Below are 14,061 nucleotides of genomic sequence, written 5' to 3'. Positions count from 1 at the left end.
TGCCTGGCATTAGGTAGAACTGCTCCTTGCTGCCTTTGCACAGCAGTGCTCCAGTGAAGTTTGTGCTGTACAGTGCTTTGAACTGCATTGCTGTCTGATGGTACCAGCACGGTTCCTGTAGATGGAAACCTTGAAATTTGTTCTTCCTGTTGCAGTCATGGTGGTTCTGGATGGTCAACAGGAAGTCAGGTTCAGGTCTGCAGCCTCTATTTCTGCTGAACCGTGCTTTGCGCAAGTTGTCTTGATGAAATCTTTGAGCTGCTTCTTTGAGTATAAGAGCTGCAGAGTTAAGCCTGTGGTACACTCTGGGAATTACTTGAGCTTTCTTTTTTATATATATTTGTACTGTGTGGGATGAATATTGAATTCTAGTTTCAGTTCCCAGTGTAGAGCCTGCTATAAATCAATAGCAATTGTCCAGAGGCTGATGCATCCTCCAGGGTGTGCTTTGCTCCTGAAGTGCTGGGGAATTCTCTGTGCTTCCACAGAGATGCACTGGTTACTGCCAGGTGTAGTCTTCTGTTGCAAACCAGTGAATCTGACTTTTCAAGCTTGGAATTGAAACTATAGGTAAAATACTCTTTGAAAGTAACTAAATAAAGAGGAGTCAAATTTTCTTAAGAAAAAAAAACAGAGGGGGGAAAAAAAGGACTTAATTCCAAGGGCAATTTGTACACTGAGGTTCTGTAGGAGCTGACAGATTACATTCATTAAGTCAAAAAATTTTGCTGGAGGATGATAGTGTGAATTATTTAGGGCAAATTAATCAGCTTCAGAAACAATTTATTCTGGTAACAGACTTCAGAATTTTAGCAGGCTTATAATTGGAGGAGCAATCCCCATTAGAGGAAGAAAATCCCTGCACTGGGGATCAGTCTTCTTATAAGGACTTTATTTTTAGACTACTTGTGCTCTGGGAAGAGCGCCAAGCCAAAGTTATGAAAATCCTTGTGTTTTGTGATTCTTTAGTGAAATCATTCAAATAATGAGTTTCAGCACTTAGAAATTCGGGTGTTACCTGTACCTTATTAGGAAAACACAATCAAACTGTTTTAAGCTTGGCTGCCTAAAGTTAAGTAAGTCAGTATTCAGGCACCTTTGCAAAATTAAAAAATAATCATACCCAGGCTCTTCCCCTTCTCCCAGGAGAAGTTTGTCTGTCGGTTTTACTTGAGTTGCAAGAGCTGCAGGTGTCCGGTGGCTCTGACAGCCTGACTGTTCTTACTGAGCGCCCCGAGTTTAACCACGCAGCAGTGAAAATGGCCTCACCTGCTAGCAGTCAAGACAAATACGATGAAAATAAGATTTTTGGGTTGATCCTAGATTTCTGCTGTTGCTGGTTCTGTATCCATAGATCTCTTGATTATTTTCTACTCTCAATAGTGTGTTGTGCAAACTTAAATTTCCAGGTAGTTGAGGAAGGACTCGAAGTAGCCTCCTTACGGTGAATCCCCACTGCTTTCGATCATTGTCAGAAATAGCTAAGAAGTGAAACCAGGTGCTTTTCATGTCTCTTTACCAGGCCTGAGCATGATGCTTTGTATTCAGACGAGTGCGATGGGGATTTCATCCCCTTGTGGAAGAAAGGGGGTTCCAGGCAAGGCTGCAAAAGCAGCGCTGTGTGGAGAACAGCACAAAATTCAGATAACTGCATGGGCTTCTGAGCAAGAGACGCCACCTCTGCTACCATCTGTAAAAGCAGAAGCGTGATCATATGTTGTCCTTGCAGAGCACTCTGAGGCATTGGTAATGATGGACTGCCAAATCTGAAAGAATACAGAAAGCTGATGTCGTATTAAAGAGTAAGAAAAGTGTGTACTTAAAAATCTGCCTCTAAGTACGATTAAGTGCTGGATTCTGCAGGTCACAAAGTGCCTGAAAATTGTATGTTACTTGTGGGTGCTGGGCACCTTACAGTGTTACCTTTTTATTAGGAAAAACCCATTAAGGCATTTAACAACATTTCTGAAACGATGCTGAGTAGTCTTTTATTGGCTACGTGTTCAGCACCTCTCTGATGCTGTGAATAATTGTGTTTTCCATCAGCAGCAGTGCCGTTGCTAGCACAGCCAAGGCCTGGGAGCGTGCAGCCTGAGGTTGCCCATCTCCTGTCTTGCTTCGACAGCTTCAGGATTGAAAGCTCTGAGCTCTACACACTCTCCTAAATGCGATGGAGATCGTTACTGCCTTTTTCCCGTACCACAGCCCTGCAAACCAATGATCTGTGCAGCTATTGAAAGCTCTAGCAATGCTTAGAGATTGCATTTTAAAATAAGCCAATTCGAAATAGACATTGTAGTTACATCCCTCCCTTTTCCGTCTTTTTTTCCTCAGTCTCCCCAGTCTGGAGAAATAGGGAATGTGCAGAAAATTCATTTTATACATAAGGTGTTTTGGATTAAAAAAAAATTAGCGTAACAGCCACCAGCAAGTAATAAGTACAGAAAATTGTTTGAGTTTCAAGAATATTGCAATGTAAGATCACTGGAAGATCTTTAATGATCTTAAAATATTTCTGAAAAGTCAAGAGTAATAGGTAAGGTACTTTTCTGTGAAGACCAAAAAATACTTCCTTGCTTGTTTTGATCAGTTTATTAGCAATTCTGAGCAGGGAGACTTTGTTTTTTCCTTATTAATGTCTCTGCTCATGGTGGTGTTTGGTTTGGTTTGTTGTTTTGTGGGGTTTTTTGTTTGTTTGTTTTTTAAAAAAAACATTATTTTCTCCAATGTTTTAAAATTGACCCAGAAAAAGTTGAGGATGGGAAGGTGTGCAGGATTCTAAACAAAGCTATTGAAAAAGGTTACATGTTGCATTGAAATGGTGCATGTCCATCGCAGCATATGCTGCTTCCAGCGTTTCCAGTGTCTCAGTGCAGTCTTTCTCATTCACTCCCCATTCAGAAGCACGATCGTTTATCCCGATTAATTCTTTTTTTTTTTTTTGTTCTAGGGCATCTGCATGTTAAAGGAAATAAAGACAAAATGTCGAAGTCATTAAAAAATTACATAACAATTAAGGTAATCTATTTCTGTGAATCGAAGTAATCTATGTTTGTAATATGTGAATACTAATCACAGCCGTCTTTTGAGAAAACTTTGGAGTGTGTGCTTACACTGCAGCGAAAGACCCGAAGCAGTGTTTCTTCAGTGCTGGTGTACCTGTTATTGCAGATCTGGGTGTAGGAAACTCTCTCGGACTTGGGGTTTACTTCTAACGTGGATCTCGCTGAGCTGAGAGCGTTTGTAGGAGCAGTGTTTGTGCCCAATATGAGACTTCTGCATTACAGATTTGTGGTTGGGCTCGATGATCTCAGGGGTCTTTTCTGTTCTATAGCAATGGGTTCTCTGTCTGCTCTTAATAGCGCGTATGCCTTTGGGACTTAGAAAAGAAGAGGTGTTTTTCTCTGTTCTGTTTTAGGTGAAATGGGACCATAGTGTCAGCATTTTGTCAGGAAGCTATTAGGTGTCCTGCGACTGCACTATGCCAGCTGTCTCTCATATTCTTCTTTATTTTTATACCGTGACCTTGCTGATGCACAAAGAGCTTTGTCTTGCGGTACCCTCAAGCCACGTGGATATGTCCTGTTTTACTGTGTCCCAGAGTTTTTGGGGTAGCCCAGAGCAGGATTTCTCTGCCAGGTGTGTGTGCTACAGCTGTGCTTGGCTCTAGGGTGGCTCCTGGGATGGCTGACACCTATTGCTAGAAGTGGGTAATTTCCTTCCTTTAGACGAAGCTTGAGAAGCTGTTTCAGCACATATGTTCCCTTTTCCGCTCTCGGAAGACTTAATTAAAATCGCTTTAAAAGGGAGTTCAGTATGAGCTGCTTTATTCTTAATTCTCCTGATGCTGTCTGGGTACAGTTAAGCCCTGTCTCCCTCAGGAAAAATACCCATGGCTCACAACTTTCACAGAAATTCCCTGAGTCTCAGCCGGTGCTGTGGGCAGGGTGGAGAAATGACCGTGAATGCAATGCATGCGGTTAAAAGTAACGTGTGAAAACGTTCCCCTCCACATCTGTGGTGGGACTTCTTTGCATGGAGAAAACAAAAACTTCAGGCCTGTCTAATCTTCCCTTGCGGGTCTCCATCTCTAATTTCTGCCCTTAGACATGGCTAATGAGTATTAATCCTTCCCTGTAAGAGATTTTCAGTCCAGTGAAACAAACTTCTTCCCGTACGGCCTTCTTGCATCTTGAAAGTTAAGTCCTACGTGGAGGTTTTTGTGCCTGCTGCGAAAGAGGGGAGGCCTGTCCAGGACAGGTCCTGTGGCATTCCCTTGGTCCTGCCAGCAGCCATCTGCCTTCCAGGCTGTCACCTGGGCATGGCCGCCCCACGTCCAGCTGCCCTGTTTTCCTTCCCCTGTGTCCCCTTCTCAGACTTTTTTTTTCTCTTCATTTTTTAAAAATAGCTATTATTTTGGACCCCAAAATCAAGCACATTGCAATAACACTCGGACAAGCAACCTGCTTTGAAAGAGCAGTGATGCTTTCTCTGTGTTCTGTTTTTAACGAAGTGCAGAATTGGTTTTCCCAGCTTGGATGGTCCTTTTCCAAACTGGAATTTATTTCCATACTTTACTCGTATTGTTCTGCCTCTCTATGTTAGCGTAAAGCTTCTGGTCACGTTGGTTGAACTCGGTTACACAGTTTATTTAAAAAACAAACAAACAAAACCCCCAAAGAAAACCAACCAAACAGAACCAAAACCACTCACCAGAACAAGCAGTATCACTGTCTATTTCTTGATTTAGCTTGCCCTGATGGCCTCAATTATTTCTGTTTTCACATGACAGATGCCACTTAGCCGATGCTTTGCTGCTGTCAGTGTTCAGGTTGGTGTAGTCTGGTAGCAGAAGCTACATTTCAAAATGTGCGTCTTTAAGCAAATGACGTTTTCCGTATTTTCTCACTTGTACTGACTTCTTATGATTTTCTGTTTCAGTGGCACTTCAGTGTTACAAGCTTACCATTAGCAATTTGCAGATTAAAAAAAAAAAAAGGCAGGAATGCAGTGTTTACAGTCAATCTGCCATGGTGTCCAGCCTTGCTGAGAGCAGAGTTGGAATCGACTGAATGTGTTATCAGTGTGCCTTCCAAGCATTTAGATAGTTCTTTGTACTGTTAGTATAAACTAATTACACTAGTAGTAATGGTAATAATTTACTGTTTACTATAGTAAATTATTTGTAAAGCTAGTTAAATACTAGGATGAAATTAATGAGGTTTTGTAATTAACACAGATAAATTCTAGGAATACTTTTTTAAAGTTATTTTTGTTCACTTCCTGTTTTCTTTCATGTTCTAGTCCTGTAGAAAAAGTACACTTATTTTCTTTTTCAAGAAATATTTTTTTTTTTCGTAAAGTTTGCAAAACTCAGAGGTATCCTTTCCTGCAAGATTGTATCCCAGTCTTAGTCTGATAATTTCAGTTTGGTTTTTTGCAAAGATCTTTGTACAGTGTACGTTTGATCATAATTACAAAGTACTTCTCACTCTCTTATATATAACATTGTGTGTATATTTGTATCTTGTATATATGTATGCACCATCTATCTTATGGAATTAGATTTTTATTTAGTTTAGACTTTAAACTAGTGTTATACTTTAAAGATTTATGCCCATCTTAAACTGCAAAGACGGGTTATTTGCCATGTTAGTTTGTCTGAAATATGGTGTGAAACTAGTGTAAGGGGAAGGAATAACTCCTGAAGAAATTGTTTGATATAATGCTAAAGCTGTATATTTTGTGGGTGGAGTTTAGGATTTCCTGAAGAAGTTTTCGTCGGATCAATTCAGGATGTTTTGTTTGCGCAGCAGATACAGCTCAGGTAAGGGGAAAGAAAAAGAAAAACCAACACCCAAACACCCCACCCTTATTTGTTGAGCTATGCATGGCTTTCCACACGCGCTTCCCAAGCCGGCGATGCAGCAGGGCGGTGGTGGAGCGGGTTCTCCCTGCGGTGCCTTGTGGTTCCCCTCCGGTGGGTGGAAAGGTTGGTGGCGCTCTGCTGGGCTGCTCTTTGGCTTGCACTTAGAAAAGCATCTTTACTGAGCACAGTATGTAACCATTCGTCTAGATACCTTCCTGAGCTGCAGTTAATTGTGGCTCTCAGTTAATTGCACTTTCAACTAATGAATTACCTTCATCTCTGATTTGCATCTGTTGCAGTCACTTGTATTTCAGTCACGATCAGCTGTTTTTGGAGACATATCTAGGTAGAGCTTTGCCTTCTATTCCCGTAGGCTGTGACAAGGGCTTGCTAATAACTTTTGTATCTCCCTGCTGTGTCATCGTATTTTGTCCTGTGGAGTTACTGAGTGTTCAGGCAGTTCTGTGGTGCAGTGCAGCTCACTTACACCAGCAGTTGATAGCCTAATGATCGTCTTAGCCTGGCAGACACTGCTGGTGGGGAGAGGTGTGGGAGATTTTCTCAGCTCCCCTGTCTACACCGTGGCGTTTCCAGCAGGTGGCTGTTACTTTGAACTGGAAGAGGTTTTCATATGGATAGTGTTTTTACCAGTTTATTGGGGCTTGCCAAAAGCAGATGGTGGTTCCCTAATCACTGCTGGGTCATCTGGCTTGTTGGCCATCCTGGCATAGTGAGGGCATGGCAGAGCACGGGGCAACACCTGCTGCGTTGTTTCAGTGGGCCTCTAGCTGCCTCAGATAAAGCACCTCCAGTGGTGTGACCGGGAGATCTGGCCTGGTTAAGGCTCTGTGGCTTTGCTGGTGTCCATCAGCTTGCGCTGCAAGCCTTTATAGATGTGCTGTCATTGGACTGAGAAGTCTCTTTGCTTGTTAATACCTCTAGCTGCTTGCAGGAGCCACCCATCTGATCTTCCTGGTGGAGCCTCTCTTTCCTAAGGCAGCTGAAGGCATTAGGAATGCCGTGTACCCCTGAAATATTTTGAAGCATGGGATAGTAGAGAGACTGCTGGTTATTAACTGACAGCCTCCACCGTGGTAGGAAGGGAGGAGCTGATCCAGGTGGGGGGGTTTGCTGCAGAACAAGCCCCTGTTTGGAGCAGGGAGTGCTGCCACCATGGGGTGAGGTGACACGCCTGGCTGTTTTGGGGTGATGCTGCAGGACGGTGGCACACCTGCCTGTTTCCTCTGGGTCTCTTGTCAGGAGATGAAATACATTGTGCCCACATAAACGGCTCCCTGGCTGCAGCTGAGGGCACTTGGGAGTCTTGAACAAATGTGTATTTGAAACAAAAGAAGAAAAAAGGCTAGCACCTACAACAGCGATCATATATATGTTTGTCCTGTAAACAAAAGCCGAATGGCTGGTAATTTCTAAGCTTGCCTCAGGGCAAGGAATTGCACTGGAGCCGTGCAGCAGAGGGCTGCCAGCTTTCAAACCTCTGCGAGAAGGATGTGATCCTTTTTTTGCAGAACTTCTAGATTAAACATCTTCCTGTGTTAAAAACAGGAGGCTACCTGTGCAAATATAGGTGGCTTTGATGAAAGGATATGGTGGTGTTGTCAGTGTAGTGCCAGTAAGTCAGTCGGCAGATGAGGTTATTGCTCGAAGGTCTGCTGCGCTTGCCACCTCCACCTTCTGAGGTAGGGTGTGGTTTTTTGCTGTCTGGTAGAGGCAGAGTCGGTCCCCACTGAGCCAGGTACTTAGTATGCAGCCTGTCGGTTTGTGTCCCCACTTTTGATTCACTTTGATCTAAAGATAAATTTACTGTGCTCCTTCTCGCTCATCTTGCTGCCTGCTTCCTAAGTATTTCACTAGAAGTGAGATCCCGAGCACCTTCTGTTTGTTCCTAAAAACGTTTTTGTAGCCTAATCCTGTTGGCGATGGTTCCTGCTGTCCCTGTCTGTGAAGGGGAGCCTTTTGTACTCGCTGAAATCCAGGTTTGGGGAGGTCGGATGATGTTACTGTGCTCGTTGGATCGAGCCCCCAGAAGATCTTCATAGGCGTGTGGAACAGGGCAGCACCTGACAGTTGGGAACGGCTTGTGCTTGGTGCTGTGGTTTATGCGGATCTTGGGCTCGGAATGGGCCTTTTTTGTGGTGTGGGCTACCCACTGCCTGCGTGTGTGCTGACAAACTCGACTCGAAACTGCCCCAGCCACAGAGGGGCAAGGGCTGGAGCTGCGTGGGGAGGTGCACGTGTTTTGTGGGAGTGGGGGCCCCCCCTCCCACGGCGGTCGTTGTTGCAGGGTGGATAAAGCTGGAAGCCTTGCTTGTGGGGAAGAGGAGAAGAGTCAGTGGGAAGAGGCTTTGATGCAGGACATCACCCTTCCATAGCGTGTCTCTGCAGGGGCTCCCTCTGCTCCATTGCCCTCTCTGCCTGCTCAGGCTGCTGAGGTGGAGCTGCTCGGGGTTAAGCTGGACTCTGGGGGCGGAGGTGGTGATCTGAGCCTTCTGCTTTGGCTGGTGCCTCTGGCTGTCCCCTTCTTGGCCTGCATCACCACCTTTTGGCCCACTTGAGGCTGTTGGGAGAAGGTCTTTCCCAGGTGCCCCAGGCAGCAGCATGGTGTCCCACCACCACCGGCAGCAGCATGGTGTCCCACCACCAACATGCCTGCTAGGCCGCTTCTAGGTGTGGCTTAAAAGGGGGGGTACTGTCTCTGAAGCCCTGTGGGACCCCGTGGTGAGGCACTGCTTTCCCTCTTGCATGTGACCAGCAGTGGCTTTGCTGTATGCAATTAGGCGGAGGGGCTGTGAGCCTGCTGCAGGCAGCGCTATTCTGTCCCCGAAACACTCTTGGTCACCAGAGCCGCTCCAGTGATTTTGTGAACCTGAGTGAACTGTGACATTTTGGTCCGTCTGGTCTTTAATTACTTATTGGTGCTAATAAACGTATGTTTTGTAATTTGATGATGTAGCGATGATGCCCTCAGTGGCAAAGGAGGAAAGGCGTAGGGAGTACAGTCAAGGTTTATAGAGCTGGGCTCGCCTGTGCTGCGCTGTGGGTTTGCAGTGCCTGCAGGCGGCGGTTGTGGAGAATGCTGTGAATCAGGAAAGAAGAATGGCTTTAATCCAAGCAGCCTTCATCAGGATAAACTTTCATCAAGTATTCTCATGGAGTTCCTGTAACCAGGGTAATCATTTGAGTAATCTTAGTGGATGTAAATGATCTCTTTCAATATCTCACTGTTTTCTGAAAGTCTGTACGTCGGTCTTTTTAAAAGCTGAGGAAAGCTTAATTTAAAAACGTGTGTTAATGAGGCAGTGATGCAGATTTTTAATTACACACAAGTGGAAAATCTGATAAATACAGGTCCAGACTTATGCCTTAGTTATACTGGGGCAAATCCTACTGAAAGTCTGTTTAAACAGTTAGGCTTCTTTGGGATTTAGGCTAATGGAACCGAGATCAGGTCTTGCATCTGGCTGCTTCTGCTCTCTTAGATCTGTCCCCTTGCTCAGACTGTCTGCTCTAAAGAGTCTGCACCTGGGCTGCGTTGGGTTTGGGTTTTATTTTTGCAATTGCACAAAGCAGCCGGCTGTAATGTGTGCAGGACCAGAGGTGAGATTGCTGTGGAAACTACAGGTGATGCTCAGTGCTGATGAGATTAGGAATACGCTGCGAGCTGTGCGTTGGATGTACCTTAGTGCAGAGGTCAGGCATAAAATGACGAAGCAATACTGCACTGGCTACAAACGGCACTTTGATTCAAGTAGTTGACTCCGGTGTGATACTGTGGGAAGGAATGCGTTTAAACTTAGGCCCGTCCTTGGTGGACACTAAGTCACCGAAGTCAGATGAGCTGTCTTGTGTGGGGTCCGAGTGCTCTTCTATAGAAAATTGCCCATTACTGTGCAAATAAAAAAATTTCCTTTTACTGATGGCACCTTGCAGTAACAGTGACAGGGGACCAGTCCAGCACCTGTGCTTCTGAGGGCGTAGGCAAGGCATTAGAGCCTGCTGAACCCTAAGCCAGCAGAAGTGGACGCCGATAGTTCCCGAAACACAATTGCAGCTAGAGTCCCGCTGAATGCAGTGGTGGTGTCCGTGTGCACGGATTCCATGTACGTGGGGGAGCTAGTGTTATCTTTGAAACACTGGCACAGGTTGCCCAGAGCAGCTGTGGCTGCCCCCTCCCTGGCAGTGCTCAAGGCCAGGCTGGATGGGGCTTTGAGCAACCTGGTCTGGTGGAAGGTGTCCCTGCCCATGGCAGGGGGACTGGAACTAGATGGTCTTTGAGGTCCCTTCCAACCCAAACCATTCTGTGATTTTGTGATCTTTACAGTTGGTGGAAGAGAAGCACTGTCGGGTTAGGGTATAGCAGATCTTATCACAAAGCGGAGCTCTGCTTAGGATGCAGTGAATCACTTACCTTCAGGTTTTATCTTTCTTCCCAGCGACTATAAGAGGCTTAGATGTAAGTGTGCGAGTTGGGTGCGATGCCGCCCATCCCAGACCTGCCCTTACAAGTTTAAGCAATTTGTATTTTCTCTAATAGTCACCTTTGAAAATTGATATAGTCAGTTTAGCTTTGATTTTGTGAGGGAATTGTGTATCTAGTGCAGACTCTAGACTGCAGAATTTTAGGTTCATCTAGATTTTAAATGCTGGTGAAACAACCCTTTAAGTGCCTGTATTCCTCAGAGGGTCAGTGGTGAGGTTAGGCCTCTTTGGAGGTCTCCAAATACAGACTGTGTCTACCTAAATTAAAATGGGAACAAAATTAGGGATGAGATCAAAGGTATGTCTTGCCAACTTAAATCTAGAGGGATGCTTAGAAGTATATCCATTCCAAATGCTTTGGAGTAGTAACCTCACAGAGAGGTTCAATAATGAAAAAAAAAAAAAAATTTCAAAGGCAAGTAGCTATTGCTTCAGTCAGCTTCTAGACTTTTTAAATTGGACTGATACCCTTCCAGTAGGTTATGCTTTGTCATATGTAATGATTGTCTTTTATATTGATTTAATTCACCTAGTGTGCATGAAGAATGGAGTTTTTAATTAAATGTGCAATTAATTGTAAGAAATGTTTGCTATGACAAATAATAACAAACTTTTCCTGGAATGACTTTGTCTCAGAATATTATTCCTGTGTATGACAGACAAAATCTTCTCTATGGTAATGCCTGAATAATTTTATTTTTCTTTTTCTTAGCAGTAGAATTTAGCGATGAGAGCATGGATGATGCAAAGCACCTTCTTCAGGCGATCTCCTTGTTTATTAGAGATGCAAATGCATATATAAAAGGACAGCTGGTATGCGAGCCTGTTAGAGAAGACATACTGTGGGAAAGGTAAGGGCACCTCCTGTATCTTAAAGATCATGATTATGTGAGCAGTAGTTTGCTGGCAGGCTCAGAGGGCTGAACGGCATAGTGTTCTTGGTTCTATTTAAGAAGCAGGACAAGAAGAAGGACTGAGAAGCAGTCTTCCCTGCCAGCCCTCACCAAGGGCAGCTTTTTTTTTTTCTTTTTCTAGCCAGCTGCTTTTCATCATAATCTGCTACACTTAGTTCATTGTACTCTTAAAATCCGTGTTATTTAGCTAGGTGCCTGTCCTGACACCCCTCATCTTTGCCCCTCTTGCGTGATGTAGAAGGCAAAGCTGTGACTGAAGTTGTGAGGCTACCCGGTTTGTAAGTAGAACTGTGCATTAGTGACTGAAGAAGAAAGAGGATGACTGGAAAGTAATATGCCTTGGGCATGTGAGCTCGTAGTCAAGCTGGCTGGCACTGTGGTGTGCAGCAGAGGAGAGGAGGGGTTACTAAGAAACTGGCTGGGGCAGAGATGCCACAGGGAAAGAAGAAGTTACGGTTGTTATGACCCTGACGGTGATGAGGAGAATCTTCTTTGGAGTGCCTTAGGAAAACCAGCTGATCTTCCAGGAGAGAGACGTGTTGGGTGTAAAGCTGAGAAGACGAGCACAGTGCGCCAGAGTCGGGGTAGGAGGGGCATTGAGCACCCTGAAGCAACGTATGTGCAGGCAGCTCTGGGGTGTAGGGTCAGAGGGGAAACAGCCTGTGCTGTAGAAGTAGAGACGGCTTTCTTGTGAAGCGAGCACCTCGCTGTCTCACTGTCGGGGAGCTTGAGCTTACGGCTGCAACAACTAAGGCTTGCAAGGAGGGGCACCAGAACGTGTTACAGGGAAGGGGAGTTGAATTAACTAGTCATGGTATTTGGCAAAAGCAAGTCCTTTAGCAGGAGGCTGCAGGAAGACCTGTTGGTGAGAGATAAGGCTGAGAGACGGGGGCACGTGGCGAAATTGAAATGGATTGTCAGTGGGGGACATGTGGGAGGGCACAACTTGCATATCAGTAGATGTGAAAACAACCAAAATGAAACAGAGCTCTTAATTAGGAAAGTGATAGATATTCAGAAGAGCAAGGGAAGCTTGCAGGGAGGAATGAGTTGGGGCAGCAGCCATCTGATAGCTGAGGGGAGGCAGCCATTCCAGGCAGAGCCACTCAGGCAGAACAGTTCAGGAATGCCCTAGAGGCACTAGGATAACTTGAGATTCCCCAGGTAACCCTGCTCCCCGAGCCTTGCCATGAAACAGCATCCTTGGGTGCGTGCTGTCGAGGTCTGGTTCATCTGGCTGTGTAGGAGCTCGTGCCGGCAGCGGTCGTCGTCGTCCTCCTCCTCCTCCCGTTCACAGCGGCTGCAGCGGCCGGCACTGGTTCTGCAGTGAAGAGTGCTGGTTGCCCGCTGGCTTTTGGCGCTGTGAGGCGAGTGGTCCCACCAGACCTTCTCGTCCGGGCCGAGCCGAGGGGAGTCCCGGGGCTGCGATGGGGCTCGCCTGGGAAATGAGGAAGCAGCGCCTGCTTCTGAGCTGGATCCTGCCAGCAGGACTCCTGGCTGACCCAGAGTCAGCTCTCTTGCCAGGCACTGGAGTGATGTGCATGACACGGCTTTGGAAGAGAAGCGTGCAGTTAGCGTGAAAAACAGGCTGCTGGAAGAAAAAAAATAACTTAGCAAAATCTTCAGCGTGCTTAATATCAACCTCATTTTCCATCTGTTTTTAAATGATTAAGGCAAGCCTTGCTCTGCCATCGTTGGCGCCTGTGATTAACTGTGTATTTATTGAACGGATGTAGCACTTTGTTTTTTGACATGTGTCAAGTTTCTTCCCTTCGCAGCTGAAAGATTTGTTCTCCCTGATCAGTGTAGCATCACCCATCATAGGACATCTAGGAAGGAAATGACAGTGTCCTTTCGGTGACTCCCTCTGGCTGAATAGCTGATGAATTCAGCATACTGCTGGCATCTTGTTTGTCTTATCTTAAACGTTACCTTTTCTTCTTGAAGGCTAGCCAACACAAAAGTAACCGTGAAGGCTGCGTTTGCAGATGACTTTGACACCTCCAGGGCTGTTGCAGCAATTATGGACCTCATTCACCATGGCAACAGACAGCTTAAGGCTGTTACTAAGGTAACCCATTAGGATACAGAGATCAGAAAATGACAGCTGTCCACTGTCCTACTGTTTAATGCAGACAGATTAGTTTATTGTTCACATAAGAAACCAGCAGAAACAAAGCTCCATAAATTGTTGACCTTAATGGTGCCCATTTGTCCTGACCGTATTGCAGGAATTGTGTACAGCTATTGTTTTGTGCTTCGTTGTGTCCAAAGGATGTTTCTTTCCTGCTGCCCTATATTATTTATACTTAAGGTTTTTGAAAGGCCTGAAGCCATTGTGGGATGCTGCTAATTTTAGTGCTGATTTTATGTTCTTACTCTGCTGCTTTGCTTAATACCCATGCACAGAAATCAACCTAAATTGGGAAATGGGGGGTGGTGGTTGCTGCAGGGACTCTGGCAGGCAGTCCCAGGTGTACAGGGCAGTCATGGTGGTGAGCTCAGCTTTGGGGACTGAGTGGCTTCTGCTGTCAGCAAGTTATAACTGTGGCCTCAGCTTGCCTGCACGAGTCCATCTTCAGATGGCTTTTGGCAAACTGAGACCCTGTTAAGATCTCTCGATGCTGACACAAAGGAGGCGTCCAGTAAGGACGAGATCTGAGCAGTAAACACGGTCTAAAGCACTTCTGGGTCTCCTTTTACCGACAGCTCCCTTTCTCCCTCAAGGCGAGCAGCTCAGCCTCATTGCTGCGCTCCTTGATTGCTGGTATCATAATG

The 14,061-nt window shown here is 45.5% G+C and overlaps 1 protein-coding gene across 2 annotated transcripts in view; it reads left to right on the top strand.

The window, feature by feature from the left end:
* The window catches only part of CARS2 (cysteinyl-tRNA synthetase 2, mitochondrial), a 38,750-nt gene that overhangs the window by 16,362 nt on the left and 8,327 nt on the right, over positions 1 to 14,061 (top strand). Inside the window, exons 9-13 of one of the 2 annotated variants that reach the window (XM_086476772.1) lie at positions 2,951 to 3,018; positions 5,761 to 5,827; positions 11,082 to 11,220; positions 13,231 to 13,354; positions 13,841 to 13,928. In XM_086476772.1, coding sequence (XP_086332898.1) covers positions 2,951 to 3,018; positions 5,761 to 5,827; positions 11,082 to 11,220; positions 13,231 to 13,354; positions 13,841 to 13,928 — 486 coding nt within the window. The remainder of the gene's footprint in view (positions 1 to 2,950; positions 3,019 to 5,760; positions 5,828 to 11,081; positions 11,221 to 13,230; positions 13,355 to 13,840; positions 13,929 to 14,061) is intronic. The other variant, XM_086476781.1, reaches the window with a different exon arrangement.

This window comes from Leptosomus discolor, chromosome 1 (genome assembly GCF_034619465.1).
Source record: "Leptosomus discolor isolate bLepDis1 chromosome 1, bLepDis1.hap2, whole genome shotgun sequence".
Lineage (NCBI taxonomy): Eukaryota > Metazoa > Chordata > Aves > Leptosomiformes > Leptosomidae > Leptosomus > Leptosomus discolor.
Note: the sequence above shows the minus strand (reverse complement) of the source record. Positions and strands in the feature narration are given on the sequence as shown.